General features: G+C 36.1%; 2 protein-coding genes across 2 annotated transcripts; both read left to right on the top strand.

Moving 5' to 3' along the window:
* Positions 1-243: 243 nt before the first annotated feature.
* aco2 (aconitase 2, mitochondrial) lies at positions 244-10,622 on the top strand. The gene is made up of 17 exons (XM_084434528.1): positions 244-343; positions 1,749-1,891; positions 2,080-2,338; positions 2,526-2,618; positions 3,933-4,091; positions 4,189-4,339; positions 6,375-6,479; positions 6,564-6,655; positions 6,752-6,857; positions 6,947-7,104; positions 7,233-7,306; positions 7,960-8,071; positions 8,183-8,461; positions 8,536-8,727; positions 8,834-8,966; positions 9,058-9,179; positions 9,327-10,622. Exons 1-17 carry the CDS (start codon positions 308-310, stop codon positions 9,456-9,458), a joined length of 2,346 nt encoding a protein of 781 aa, XP_084290654.1. The 5' UTR covers positions 244-307; the 3' UTR covers positions 9,459-10,622.
* A 665-nt stretch (positions 10,623-11,287) lies between these two features.
* csdc2a (cold shock domain containing C2, RNA binding a) lies at positions 11,288-15,177 on the top strand. Its single transcript, XM_084435046.1, has 4 exons — positions 11,288-11,502; positions 12,547-12,756; positions 14,255-14,377; positions 14,460-15,177. Exons 2-4 carry the CDS (start codon positions 12,581-12,583, stop codon positions 14,620-14,622), a joined length of 462 nt encoding a protein of 153 aa, XP_084291172.1. The 5' UTR covers positions 11,288-11,502; positions 12,547-12,580; the 3' UTR covers positions 14,623-15,177.
* The last annotated feature ends 684 nt before the right edge of the window (positions 15,178-15,861 follow it).

Here is a 15,861-nt window from a genome sequence, read left to right on the forward strand (position 1 = left end):
TTTGTAGCTAGATCACAGGTTTAGGAAATATTGTTAGAAATCTTTGTGTCATTTTAGACAAGGTCCTAAAAGCAAGAGATGCACACCTGGACAAAACATTACTAGAATTAAACATTACTTTAATTTTTCATTTTACTTTCATGTTTTTTACGTTCACAATAATGAGGAAAAAATATGAGCACCTTAAATTGTTGGTCTTTTAAAATAAGACACAATTAGATCCAAACATTTCAACATCCTTCCAAGACAATGAGTTCTTATACCCCGCACGTCATATTCTCGCGTCACATCTTTGTCAGTGAACAAAATGGCAACCTACTGCTTAACCGTCACCCGGCTTCAGGTACATGAAAATCTAAATGTTATCTAGTCAACACGCATGGTTTGGATTTTTTAATTCATGTATTAATGCCACCCGTGTCTGTGCTTGATAGTTTGAGCTGCTCGCAATGAGTGATCTGACTGTTTTTGTGCTGAAATCTGCTCATGAAGTGCTCACAGGTCATTGTGGCCAAGGATGTCATAGCAGACGCGTTTGCGCTGCCGATGGCGTATAATCTTTATTTCCATCTGTTTCATACAAGACAGCCAAAGCACGAGACCAGAAATACTCACAGCTATTTCACTGATTCGCTCATTGTGTATTTTTCATGTCTGACTGTTTGGTTTTAGTCGCAAGGTGAACACAAGGTTAAAACAGCGTAGAGAGGATAACGGCGCTGTCGATGTAGATTAACTAGTGACACCGCTACATGACAACGTCATGAAATCCTTGAAAGCAAATTAATACATTTTTATCTATCTAGCGTTATTATATATGTATTCTTAAAGTGGCATAACTTAACACCGGAGGTTTGATCACATTGAGCGAAATGAGCAGCTGTGATTTCAAAAATACATTATTACACTGTTAATCTATACTGATGTTGTCATTAATAATATCAGCCTAAAAACATATATGACAGCAGTTCGAACAATCTAGTAACATGTTCCTGTCCACATGAGGTTGAAAAAATATATATACCCCATATAACCTTGATGCTGTCACGGATTTAGGCATCACATGTATGACAGTATGTTCTGGTCAAGATTGAGTATACATTTACTGTTTATTTGACAAGATATAAGATATATTTATTTGTTGTGTATGTCAATTTAAATGCATTTTTCAGTTCTCACTTTCATTACAATATCAGGGGATTTTACAACTTATTTCCAAGGCCTGAAAGGCATGAAAGTACACAATCCCAAGAAGTCATAGACTTTTCTCTAGAAAATACAGATGTTTATTATTATTTATGATGTTCTCAAAAGTATTTAATCCTCTAAAATGTCCTCTTTAAGGCCTGGTTTCACAGACAGGGCTTAGACTAAGCCAAGATTAGGCCTTAGTTCAATTAGGACATGCAAGTAGCTTTTATAAACTTGCCTTTAAAAAAATAATAAAAAAAAAACCTTACTGGTGTGTATCTTGAGACAAAAGATCTCAAGTCTCTATTTGACTTAATTTAATATATCTCAGTTGCTTTCAGTTAAAAACTTAGCATTTTAGTCTGGGACTATCTTAAACCTTATCTGTGAAACCGGGGGGTAAGAGAGCAATATCTGGAAGTCATGGAAATATAATGGAATTTCACTGGTCAAAGATGTTGGAACCCTGTTCATATTATAATCTAGTTGTTTACAATGTGATTTCTGAGTTTGTGTTCCAGCTCTTTGTGTTCTGATTCTCTGTTTGTTTATTTCAGCTCGCTCTGGGTCAGGGAGCCCGTCGCTTTCATGTGGCGGCCGCCCTCAACGCGAAGGCCAAGGTGGCCATGAGCCGCTTTGAGCCGAGCAGTTGCGTCAATTATGACCAGCTTCGCTCAAATATTGACATTGTGCGCAAAAGGTCAGAAAGCATTACAGTGTTTTACACTCAATTTTATTTGCTTCCGCCCTTCTTATCTATAATAAGGTGACTCAGTGGCTGTTTTATTACTTTTACAGATGAAAAATACTTGGTTAGTTTAAAAAATGTATTGTCCTAAATCTTGTGAGTTTTTCCAAGTGCTTTAAATGTGAAATTGCATCTTCCAGACTCAATCGGCCACTCACCCTGTCAGAGAAGATTGTCTATGGACATCTGGATGACCCGACTGGACAGGAAATCGCTCGAGGACGCACATATTTGCGCCTGCGTCCGGATCGAGTTGCCATGCAAGATGCAACAGCACAGATGGCCATGCTGCAGTTCATCAGCAGTGGACTCCCAAAAGTGGCAGTGCCATCCACCATCCACTGTGACCATCTTATCGAGGCTCAGACTGGAGGAGTCCAAGATCTACAGAAAGCAAAGGTGAATGATGCCATTTAGGGATGTTGTTGAAAGAGTACCATGCAAATGATTTGCTTGTATTCCAAACCTGTGTGCATTTCTTTCTTCTGCTGAACACAAAAGAAGATATATATATATACTGTATATATATTCTTATTCTTCACTGATTTTATTCCATTATTTCATTCCTTTTCCCGCTGTCAACCAGGAAGTGAATCAAGAGGTTTACAGTTTTCTCGCTAGTGCTGGGGCTAAATATGGTGTTGGCTTTTGGAAACCTGGCTCTGGGATCATCCATCAGGTACTGGAGAAGTTGTTTTAGTTGTTAACCAGTATGACTTTTTTCAGGTGGTTTGTCCATGACTATTAAATCTCACATAAGATGTACACATAATTGCTTTAAGGATGCTCCAATTGATCGGGCGCCAAACGTTATCGGCCGATAAATGACGCAAAACTCGCGAGACAATATTGCTATGCGCAGCTAAAATTGCTTCTCTAAATCAGCTAGATCAGTGATTGTTGCAAAATAAAGTGAGTATTCGCTTAAACACCATCGGTTATGTGAACATAAAACAGTTGGGAAATAAGTCGCATGTGTAACAGTATATTGGATCCGAGCATTCGGTCTTAAAGTGACAGCAGCCTAACATTCCTGCTGCTGTCTGTCATTAATGTTAATCAAACAGACATTAATCTATACAGTGAAGACTATGCAGTGTTTTATATCTTATTACTTTCTGTTGATAAAGACTGTTGTGGTTTTTTATTATTATTATTATTATTATTATATATTTCACAGGAATTCTATATTTGTTAAGCTCTAAGCTGTTCCTGATCACCTCTAAGAATGGGAATGGAATATGTTGTACATGTTGCTTGACAATAAATAATGAGTTGTCAAATCATGATACTTTCTCATCTCTTAATTTTTTTGTTGTTAAGAATAGTTGGCCTATTATTTATTTCAGTGATGGGTATCAGTTGATCAGTATCAGCCAATAGTGCTTCCAGTGATCTGTAATCGGTGATCAGGCCCAAAAATCATGATCAGAGCAACCTTAAATTGCTTCATTAAAATTAATACTTAATTAATACTAAAAGTCAGAGTATCAGGGATGTGATTTTTTTTTTTCTTCTTTTTTTTTTTTCTTCATATTTATACATTCTGTATTTTTCGGCCTGAAGGATGGCCCACGTAAATCTGAGGGAAACGTGCCAACCATCTTATCAAATTTGTTATGAGATTTGTTTATTACCAATTTGTTAAATAATTCGTTATCAATAAAAAAGATGATTTAAGGTCCCCTATCGTTTTTGGTCACAATAAAATATCTAACATTTGAAAGCAAAGAATTTAAGACATTAGTAGGATATTGTGATTTTACTGATATTCTGTAAAACATTATTATTACCCATTTTTATTTATTTATTTATCACAATAGTATTGCAATAGTAATATTTCTTTGCTTTAATTTTTACAATTTAAATGATTAAAAAGTATTTTAAATAATAATAATGAGAGAAATCATATTCCTTTTTTGTTCTTAGCTGATCACAGGTTTGCAGTTTTGTTGCAAGCAAGCAATATGAATCAATTTCTTTTTTTTTAAAGATTATCTTGGAGAACTACGCGTACCCTGGAGTCATGTTGATTGGTACAGACTCTCACACCCCTAATGGCGGTGGTCTGGGCTCCATCTGCATTGGAGTTGGTGGAGCTGATGCTGTTGATGTCATGGCAGGCATCCCCTGGGAGCTGAAGTGCCCAAACGTAAGCTGCTATTGTCCGTTTATATTGAACTTAACACTTGCTGTCTAAAATTGGGCAACTGGAAGTGTTTATTTATAGGTTCTGCCTGCTTTTCCAGGTCATCGGTGTGAAATTAACTGGCTCATTATCTGGCTGGACCTCACCAAAAGATGTCATCCTTAAAGTTGCCGGTATTTTGACTGTGAAGGGTGGCACTGGTGCCATTGTGGAGTATTACGGCCCTGGTGTGGACTCTATCTCCTGCACAGGTGAAAACTTGCTTAAGCAATATTTAGATTGGATTCATTTTCTAAATAATGTTTGAGATACAATTATTAATATTGGACATCATTTCATATATCATAGTGTCATTTCATATATCATCATTCATATAAGCATCAACCACTTCATTTGTTAATTAAGATTAAGACTGAGATTAATTAGGGTAGGGTTACATAAGGTAGTTAAGTTAGGGATCATACCTGTAGCTGCTATTACAGTGACCATTTTGAGTTTTTACAGTGACCATTTTGAGTTTTTACAGTGACCATTTTTAACTTTCCTTCCTTAAAGGGGTGGTTGATTATGATTTCACTTTTCTAACTTAAGTTAGTGTGTAATGTTGCTGTTTGGACATAAACAATATCTGCAAAGTTGCAAAGTTCAAAGCGAAGGGAAATATTTTCTTTTAAAGAAATTGCTTTTAAAGGACTACAACAAACGGCTGGTAGGGACTACAGGACATTCCTCCTGGGTTAGTGACATCACTAACCCTAAAATTTACATAAACCCCGCCCCCGGAAAACGATTTATAGATTATCAAGACAGAATATGCTAATCAATGACTAGAAGATAACTACACATAAGCTACATAAATTAATCAACTAACCATTCAGAAATGTCCTGTTGCATTCTACATGTCACCTCTTCTCGAGTCTCTCCATCATTGTCTGACTCCACTTTAAACATAAAAGGCTAAAAGGTTTTGAAATTTTCAGTGCATGTCTGTGTGAGTGCAAGCTGTTGAAGCTCCGCCCTCTGTGCTGGGAGCAGCAGCTCATTTGCATTTAAAGGAACAGACACAAAACGGTGCGTTTTTGCTCACCCTCAAAAATTGACAATTTTAACATGCTATATAAAAATATCTGTGGGGTATTTTGAGCTAAAACTTCACATACACCCTCTGGGGACATCAGAGACTTATTTTACATCTTGTGAGAAGGGCATTACACCACCCCTTTAATTTGGTCAACTGTTACTTTGAGCTGAAAGTCTGTATCCATAATGGAAGGTCTAAATACATAATTATAGTGCCCCAGGGTGTGCAGTGATAAATTTAGCCTTAGTTACGGTGTTCAACGAAGGTCATAATGAATGAGAAGCGTTAAGACGTTATTGTCCAGATGGAATTAGATTTCTCAGAGGATGGCAATTAGCTGACAAACTGTATGTTATTTGCTTCGTAATTTTTATAGGTTGAGTGAAGAAAAACAGGCATGTTGAATACTACGAAGCCCTTAAAGGTACACAGTGATTGAAAAAAAATATGAGATGGGAGGGAAAATATATATTTCAATGCTTCTGCGTTCCCCAGAGAAACTTGGAAACTTGAAAAACATTTTGTGAGAGAATGCAATATTTCTCAGGAGAACGTAAAACATTTTGTGAGCGAATGCAATATTTCTCTAGGAACGCAAAACATTTTGTGAGCGAACGCAAAGTTTCTCTGGCGAATGCAAAACATTTTGTGAGTGAACGCATTTTGTGAGCAAACTAAATATTTCTCGGGGGAACGCAGACATTTGCGAGTGAACACAAAAGCATTGACACTTTATCCTCCCATCTCATTTTTTTCCTTTTACCATGTTCCTTAGGGGTTCGTAGAATATAGATGGGTTAAAATCACTTGTAAATCTGTGAAACACAAATGTACAGTCCAATTTGGATGTTTTTAGTTTCCCTAATGCCACCCAAACACTAAATGACCTTGGCAGTCGTTGGATTGCTGTCTTGTCACATTATTGTCTCCATGTCAGTTCCTGTCAAAAAACATTTCACACTGCAGAACTTAAATTTCAGACCGCTAAATATCTCTCAGCCATCAGGGCTTCTCTAAGGTCATGTCTTTGATAATTTAAACATAGCTATCATAACCTGCATGAATGTGCCTCAGAATTATTTTTTTATTTTTTTTCGCCGATCTCAAAATCAGGCCTTAAATCGTGTACTGTGTTGGTGGCATAAGGAGGCCGTGTTATATCAGTCATTTGAAAATCTGAATATGCTTTTGGGTTTTCTAATCAGGAATGGCCACCATCTGTAATATGGGTGCTGAAATTGGAGCCACCACCTCTGTGTTCCCTTACAACCACCGTATGAGGACATACTTGGAGAAGACTGGTCGTGGAGGTAAGCAGCGGTAGTCTCTCATCAATGGATAATTCAACTGTCTCTTTAAAAGTTTGGCCTCTCATTCTACTTTTTCCCTCTCAGAAATCGCTGCTCTATCAAATGAGAATCAAGACCTGCTGGTTCCTGATTCGGGTTGTCATTACGACCAGGTGATAGAGATTAATCTAAGTGAGGTAAGAGCAGGTCAGTTAAGGTAAGTTGGTTGAATGAATCTTACAGTTTGAGTGTTAAAAATTCACTTCAACATGATTTATTATCCTCCTTTACAGCTGAAGCCTCACATCAATGGCCCATTTACTCCTGACCTGGCCCACCCTGTTTCAGACATCGGGTCTGTCGCTGAGAAAAATGGCTGGCCCCTGGATGTTAAAGTTGGTCAGTGATTTAGAGTCCACCCCATTTTAATGGCCATTGATATACTTTTATTATTCTATAAAATTGCTCCCTGTCCATGAACATTACAGGTCTGATTGGAAGCTGCACCAACTCCAGTTATGAGGACATGGGCAGAGCTGCCTCCGTGGCCAAACAAGCACTCGACAAAGGACTCAAAAGCAAAGCCCAGTTCACAATCACCCCTGGGTCCGAGCAGATTCGTGCCACGATTGAGAGAGATGGCTATGTGAGTCTGAGTTGGAGAGCCCTGGGATTTTATGATTTGGAATAGCTTGAAATTGGTTGTGTGTTCGTCCAATTTACTTGATTGTTCTGCATTTAGTCTAAGAATTGAATGTGTTTCTTTACCTGCAGGCCAAAGTGTTGAGGGATGTTGGTGGAGTTGTCCTGGCTAATGCCTGTGGACCCTGCATTGGTCAGTGGGACAGGTAAAGTATTTGTCTTCATCGCATGTTTTAATTCAACATTGTAGATTTTCTTTTGTACACTACTGTTCAAAAGTTTGGGGTATATAATATTGTGAAATATTGATACAATTTATACTACAGGGCTGTTGATTGGTTGATGAACCAATCTTCAAATCACGGCTGCATTACAATAGTTTAAAGTATGACTGACACTTTCCCAGGTGCTTTGATGAATAGAACATTTATTTTAAATGTAACATCTGTTTTAACATTAAAAGTGTTTAACTGTAATATTCAATTTTAAGCATCTTTGCTGAATAAAAGTAAAAAAGTAAGATAATAGTAAAAAAAAAAGGAAACATGTAGAGTTTGCCAGCTATTATCACTAACTAAATTAAGGTAATACAGGGTTACTTGCTAAAATATTGCCTATGAAATTGATTTCAGTTGATTCATTGTATTATGTGAGAAGGTTGAGAGCTCTGAGTCACATGAGAGATATGAAACTAGCAAAATCAGGTGCCTGGGACAACGTTCATAGTTTAGCATCATTATACAAAAATATTTGACCTTAATTCCACGAGTGACCAATCAGAATCAAGTAATTCAAAGAACTGTGTAATAAAGTTATGTAATAAAGCCATATCATAAACCAATAAAAATCTTTCTTGCAGACGTGACGTGAAGAAGGGAGAAAAGAACACCATTGTTACATCATTCAACAGAAACTTCACGGCCAGAAATGACGCTAACCCTGCCACTCATGCTTTTGTCACCTCACCAGAGGTATTTCGCACCTGCTCACAAATGTGCAACAATCTGTGAATGTTTTCCCCCAAAACCATTTGTATGAAGTCTTGCCAATTTATGAATTTTTTCATATAATTTGTGTTGCAGATTGTCACAGCCCTTGCCATTGCAGGCACACTGAATTTCAACCCTGAGACTGACTTTCTCACAGCCCCCAACGGAGAGAAGTTTAAACTGGTGCCGCCCACAGGAGATGAGCTTCCTGCTCGTGACTTCGACCCAGGTCAGGACACCTACCAGCACCCACCACCTGATGGGTCTAGTCTGAAAGTAGATGTGAACCCTCAGAGCAACCGCCTGCAGCTGCTCGAGCCTTTCGACAAATGGAGTGGGAAAGACCTTGAGGACCTCCAAGTGCTCATCAAGGTAAGTTTTAGTCATGGATGTTTGAAATTCTGGTTTTCAATATCACTCTGAACTATGCAACTCAATTCTGTCAGGTGAAAGGAAAGTGCACCACTGACCACATCAGCGCTGCCGGACCCTGGCTCAAGTTCCGTGGCCACCTCGATAACATCTCCAATAACCTTCTCATTGGTGCCGTTAATACTGAGAACGACGCCGTCAATAAAATTCGCAACCTTCTAACTGGAGAGTTTGGTGGCGTCCCTGATGTTGCCCGCCATTACAAAGTAAATGCTACTTTTTTTTTAATATGTGTCATTTATGTTTTCTGCCTATTGAGAGCATTTGTATTCATAACGATTTCTGGATGTTCTGTCATTTCCTCACTTGCAGAAGCACAATGTTTCATGGGTAGTTGTTGGAGATGAGAACTACGGTGAGGGATCCAGCAGAGAGCACGCGGCTCTGGAACCCAGACATCTAGGAGGGAGGGCCATCATTGTGAAAAGCTTTGCTAGAATCCATGGTAAGTGAATTTGATCGCCTTTTTTCCCTGTTTGAAGCCAAGCGTCTCATTTAGCAATCGATTTGAATGAATTTGTCGTGGCTGTCAACAGAAACTAACTTGAAGAAACAGGGTCTGCTGCCCCTCACCTTCTCCAATCCTGCTGACTACGACAAAATCCGCCCAGACGATAAAATCTCCATTACAGGGCTTAAGACCTTTGCCCCTGGAAAGGTAAGACTTATTCTGTTAAACAGTTTCTAGTTTATATGCATCTTTCCTGGTTTGTGTTAAGGCTGGCCCACACTAAAAGATTTTTAATGTCTTATCCGATTTTTAAAACATGACGCTAAAAATCTATTTAATCTGTTGTTCCTTTAGTCCCTTAATGCCATCATCAAGCACATTGACGGAAGCTCGGAAACTATCGTGTTGAACCACACCTTCAACGAAACCCAGATTGAATGGTTCAAGGCAGGCTCCGCCCTCAACAGAATGAAAGAGATTCAGTAATGAGTGTGATTGGCCATCGATATACATATTTGGGAGGGGGAGGGGTTATACATCGAGGAGGATTGGTATGTGTATGAAAGGTTTAAATGCTCTCATGTAATTATGATCTGAAGTATACATTTTCAAAACTGTACTGCATAGACAAGTCATGTCAATACGCAAACTTCTCAAATCTATATAATATATCGCAGGGGCAGATAAAAGATGTGAAGTTTAGCAACTGTAATGCTTAAAAATTTCAAGCTGGGTCTGTTTATTACAGAATGGAGAATTAAAAAAATAAGTTAACCTACAAAAGATGCTAAGCACATACATGTTAGTGTATGTTAATTCATAAAATCATCCAAATATCTGTGCAGGTGTTCATGCAACTGTTGATTATTAATTTCTGTTATTTGAAATATTACACTTAACTGTAATGAGAGCTGCTTGTGAATTTACTGTCCTGTTATCGACTCTATTGATGGAATGATATCTTATTTCACGATTCTAACAACTGCTTTTCCACTTTTCATTATAATTGGTTTTCTTGTTCATGCAAGCTTGAAACTTGACCGGTTGTTGTGCATGTTGCTAATTCTTACTGTGAGTCAGAGTGACTTGTCTATTCCTTGTTATCAAACCTTTGCAGATTCTATCATACACAACACCAAAATCTTATCAAATATGTCTACTGAATGCACAGCAGGTCAAATCTGTTCATGTTTTAAACATAATGCTTATTTATAAACCTTTGCAGAGAATCTCGGATGTGCATTATCTTAAGTGTTTTGGACGACAGTTATTGAGTAATGGATCAGTAATCTGATCTCCAACCTCTTGAGCACCTTTTCTGTATATTTGAGTGCCCTTTTTTGTAGGGTTGTTTTATTTTCTTTTATTCTGAGCTTTACCCATGTCAAAGCAGTGACATCAATCACTCTGACCTGCAGATGATAGCAACTACTAAGACACCAAGGTGTAAATTACTAGCTTTGTCTGACTCAACATGTTTGTGCTCATCAGATGAACTTTTACTGCTGTTCGTAACGCCTCACAAACACAGCCTCTTGGTAATAACTCCATTATTTTCCTTTTTTTTTCTTGTTTGAGAGAAAATGAATGCTGATTAGTCACAGTGGGTTATAAAATAAAAGCCATTTCAAATAATTCAGTCCTTGTTAATGTGTGTATTGGACTCGTGCCTTTTTCCCCCGCAACATTATATTGTACACCCTATATTGGTAAACAATATATAATATAGCTATGCATGCAGGTTTTCAATATTTTAGATGCAAATGTGATCATCTTTGTGCGAGGGAACCCCATCCTTAAATTTAAAAGGCAGCTATATATTTGAATGTATAAAGACTCAATTTATACTGTGAAAAATTCATATTATAAATGTGAAAAGTAGTATTTGGAAAATATTATAACTACTATTACATTTTTAAATTGCTAGGTTTTTATTTTTGCGTTTTTATTCCGCTTTTCTCTAAACTTTTCCATGGACCCACTACCACTCCCTTGCGGCCCCTGGTGGTCCCCGGACCCACTGGTGTTCAGTATAGTTTTGTTCTGATTATAGTGATTAAATTCTTCTTAATCCCTCGATTTTATGGAGTATCGTTGACTGAACTGTAATACGTTTAAATATTATGAAGAAACATAAATAACAAGCCCTGTAAACAGCATCGCATCTATATCGCGACGCGTCAAAACTAGGACGCGCCTGTATTACATTATGAGCCCTCTGATTTGACGACTGAAGGCTGACGTCAGGATTCTGCCGCGTGCAGCGTAGCGTCGTTGATTATAATTGGAGCGTTTTTGTTTTGTCGCGTCGCGTCGCGTCTCACGCGTTCAATTTTGATGGGGTGTCCCTCCCTCTCCACCCGTAACCTCATTTATTGTGTGCTACGCAGGGGTCCATTGAGTCGAAAATGTGGACCACGAATGATAGACATTTAATAGTGGATTCTAGTGTAGTTATGTAGATATATTTGTTTCCGCGGCGCTCGAGATAACAACCAACAAATTGGTATCCACTTTAACGTACAGTACGGTAAGAATTTCATCATTATCCTAATGTATTTTCCTATCCCGTCTGTTTATATTACCGCTGATTGAAAACGCCTTTACTGTTATGGTGTCGCATGCTGTGCACTGTAGAAGCTGAGAGTAATTCCTCGACGTTTGTCAACATCCTGCATTGTTGAGCACAGGTTGATAGTATGGTAATAAAGCACACATACTCGCAGTTTAATCACAGTCACTGTCGATTAGACTGATATGGAGTCTGCGGTACACAGATGCTTGGCCTTTCTTAGACTGCAGGGCAGAAACCAGTGGTGCATTGGAAAACAATGAAAAGGAAACAGTCTCCCCAAGTAATAAGATCTGGTGTGTCCCGAATCCCGATGCAGCTGCTGCACCCAGATTTGAGGGCAAAGACAACAACACAGTAAAAGCTGATCAAATCAGACTGGATATTTCAAAGAAACCGTTTTGTCATATACTGTTATATACATTTGTGTACTGTGTACATATAAATACACACATATACATTTAAGAAAAATGTGTTATATGAAATATTTATATATAATATCAATTATGTTTAAATGTATATACATGCAAATATTTCTTAAATATATACATGTATATGTATGTATTTATATATACAAAATAATTATACACAGAACACACACATATATTATGTAAATACAAACTTTTATTTTGGATGCAATTAATCGTTGCCCAGCACTAATGTATGTATGTATGTACATAATATATATATATATATGAAGAGTTTAGATGCAAAAGCCTCTAAGTGCCATCTGAAATTTTCTTCTAGAATGATCATTTTTATCAAGCTCGTATATTTAAATTCAATAATTTCACTTAAATGGCAATAAAGATTACCTATTAATTGTCATTTAAGTGAAATTACTGAACTTAAATATACGAGCTTGATAAAAATGATCATTCTAGAAGAAAATTTCAGATGGCACTTAGAGGCTTTTGCATCTGAACTCTTCATATATATATATATATATAAAATACAAATGTTATTTATTTTCTCTCTGATTTAACCCATTTTTCAAACCAGAGGCCTCATCTCATCTCCAGTGAACTTCACACCAATGGCTGATTCGGACAGCACATCTACATCTGATCAAAAGCTGCGCTGCCCACATACACCCGTCTCTCTTTCATTACCTTTCCTGAGGGAAGGCAGTGATGTCTTTGAGAGGAAACCGCATCAGACAGGGGAACCTCTTAGCCCACTGCCAACCAAACGCACACGCACCTATTCAGCGTGAGTACCTATGTTAACAGTGTAAAAATATGTATATATGAAGAGTTCAGATGCAAAAGCCTCTAAGTGCCATCTGAAATTTTCTTCTTGAATGATCATTTTTAACAAGCTTGTATATTTAAGGTCAGTAGTTTAACTTAAATGACAATTAATAGGTCATTTTCATTGCCATTTAAGTGAAATTACTGAACTTAAATATACGAGCTTGATAAAAATGATCATTCAAGAAGAATATTTCAGATGGCACTTAGAGGCTTTTGCATCTGAACTCTTCATATACTTTGTAAAAGGTAGTGCAAAAAGGATTTTGAATGATTTTTAAATTCTGTCTCACTTTAATGTTGTTGATAGATTATTATTGTTTTTTTTACCAATATTGACACTTGTTTACTTTGTTGTTCAGTATTGGGTCTACTGATAAGTGCAAAGAGAGTGAAAAACATACAACAGTTTAATCAATTTAAAGATCTCAAGTCAAATAAATAAATAAAATGAAACAATGAAAATACATTTTGTGACCATTAAGACTTCAAATCAGCGAAAAAAAAGAAAAGAAAAAAAAAGTCTTGATTTTTAATGTTTAATATGTGGGCTGTGCAATGATTAATCGCATCCAAAATTAAGTTTGTGTTTACATAATTTTTGTGTGTATACTGTGTATAATTATTTAGTATATATATATAAATAAACACACATGCATGTATATATTTAAGAAAAATTTGTTATTTATACATAAAATATTTATATCTAATATAAATTTTATATATAGATATATATATACAGTATATACAATCAAATATTTCTTAAATGTATACATATACAAAATAATTATACATATATTGTGTAAACAAACTTTGCAATAATATTATAAATTTGTATAAATATTATAAATATTATATTTTATAAATGTTTATATAATTATTATTTTATATTAAATGACATGGTTTTTATTATTTAATAAAATATAATGCATTTTCGGTTTTTATTGTAATATAATAATGATTATTTACTTTTGTCAAAAGCAGAAGTGAAACGATAGTTAAACATGTTCTGCATTGGCTAACAGTCTGCCATGTTGGAGACGAAGATGAAGGAGCAGAGAGAAGTAGATCTTAATATCAGCCAGTTTAACTTTATTAATAAACAAAACAAAGGAGATAAACGCAGGAATCGTAGGAGTGCAGCAACGTAACAGCTTTGGCTTCAACTCAAAGACGTTACAGGACAATGGACAGAACTAAACTCAGGGCTTAAATACACAAGATAATGACAAAACTGACACAGACACTGAAATATATAAAAAATTAAAATAATAGTTATTATATTGAAAAACTGTATAGAGAATATATGGATGTCTTGAAAAAAAAAAAATAGTATTGGTGCACCATATATTGTTGTGTTCATTTCAACAAAACATAAAGAGATGTTTTGCTCTTCTTATTTACTAAAATGAATCATGTTAGTTGATTAGAGCCTCTTTCCTCTGGTGTTTTGTCAGATCGGTGAGAGCCAAATCTGGACCCGTCTTCAAGGGCATTTGCAAGAACTTCTCCAGGTCACAAGGTCATGGATTCATTCAACCCTCCCATGGAGGAGAAGACATATTTGTTCACATCTCAGAGTAAGTGAATATACAAATATAATTTTAGAAATATACAATAAAAATTCTATTTGTTTAACCACAGTTCTCTTTTTTTATCTAGTATTGAGGGTGAATATGTGCCTATGGAGGGGGATGAGGTGACCTACAAAGTGTGTCCTGTTCCTCCCAAGAACATAAAGTTCCAAGCTGTTGATGTGGTGATCACCAACCTTTCTTCCGGAAGGAAGCACGAGACCTGGTCTGGGCAAGTTATCAGCTCCTAGCTCACACATTCAAGCCCAATAGAGGAAGAAAGAGATAAAGGAAGGGAATTAACTCACGGTGCTCATGCTGGCGTAAAATGGTGTTGTGTGTAAGTAGGATAGGGATGGAATAGTAATTAGGGTTATGCAACTGTTGTTTTTTTCCAGCCTGGCAAATAAGCAACAGGAAGTTGGTCTGTTTGGAAAATGGTTCGGGATGCAAGTCAGCTGAGCTTTGATATAGCATTGCCAGAACATAACATAACATAACATAACATAACTGTGAGCAGCAGTGTTGCCCTTGTTTAAATATTTGTCATTTATATGCACTTAATTATGTATTTATTTTCATTTTATGTACAGAGGCATTTGATTTCATTGTGCTGTGTATGTTCAAGTCATTTATGTAAAACGGATTTCCTAAAATAAATGAATACACATCAATGAAAACTTTCATTTCTTTACTTGTAATTGATAGGACTGGTATTAGTTTTCTGTAACAAATCACAAAAATCTGTTAATTTTGTCAAGAACAATGCTTCTAATGATAATTCTAATAAAATTGAAATAACAATCATTCAATGCAGTGTTATTTTCACAAATTGTACTTTTAATTTTTCCCTGGACAGATTTGTAAAAAAATTAAGGTTTTTAAATTCCACTCAGATTATGTAAATAAAGTGCTTATAAAGATATAATTTATCTTTGCGAATTTGAAGATTTGAAGATTGCAAAAGTAAATGCGTAATCAGGAATGAAAATAAATATTAAAATGTTATGAATCAAATAAATAATTGAATACTTTTTTTTTATTATAAAAAATTTCCACTGATTACTGTGTGTATATCAAATATACATAAAGTATAGGCCTATATAAAATGAAAAACGAAACACACATACACTATTATCCAGTGTCAAAACCAAAACTGTTCCCTTATAAAGACTTTTACAAGTGTCAAAGTACAGCCATGAATTCAATAAATGCGTTGAGTGATGTAGTGCCACTGCCATCTATCGGCAGAAGAGAAGAGGTGACATGTGTACAGATGTCCGCTAGAGGGAGCAGTACATCATGAAAACTAGAGATTGTGGAAATCATTAAACTGTCAAAGAGTGCACTACACATGAAAAATGAAGGACTATTTAAATTTCGGTGCGGAAAACAATAAACGGAATACAATACAACAACAACAAAAAAAAACTATGAAAGGATAGTGATTTTTCCCCACACACATTTTACCTTTTATTTTTTATTTTTAT

The sequence above is a fragment of the Rutilus rutilus genome (genome assembly GCF_951802725.1).
Source record: "Rutilus rutilus genome assembly, chromosome: 16".
NCBI classification, from domain to species: domain Eukaryota; kingdom Metazoa; phylum Chordata; class Actinopteri; order Cypriniformes; family Leuciscidae; genus Rutilus; species Rutilus rutilus.

What these genes read in the sequence shown, in the direction of transcription:
- aco2 (XM_084434528.1), top strand. Translation starts at nt 308, where the DNA reads ATGGCAACCTACTGCTTAACCGTCACCCGGCTTCAG. An exon ending in TAGAGATTAATCTAAGTGAG is followed by an intron (nt 6,656 to 6,751) that starts GTAAGAGCAGGT and finishes CCTCCTTTACAG; the next exon opens with CTGAAGCCTCACATCAATGG. An exon ending in CGATTGAGAGAGATGGCTAT is followed by an intron (nt 7,105 to 7,232) that starts GTGAGTCTGAGT and finishes CTTTACCTGCAG; the next exon opens with GCCAAAGTGTTGAGGGATGT.
- csdc2a (XM_084435046.1), top strand. Translation starts at nt 12,581, where the DNA reads ATGGCTGATTCGGACAGCACATCTACATCTGATCAAAAGCTGCGCTGC. An exon ending in CGCACACGCACCTATTCAGC is followed by an intron (nt 12,757 to 14,254) that starts GTGAGTACCTAT and finishes GTGTTTTGTCAG; the next exon opens with ATCGGTGAGAGCCAAATCTG. An exon ending in ATATTTGTTCACATCTCAGA is followed by an intron (nt 14,378 to 14,459) that starts GTAAGTGAATAT and finishes TTTTTTATCTAG; the next exon opens with TATTGAGGGTGAATATGTGC.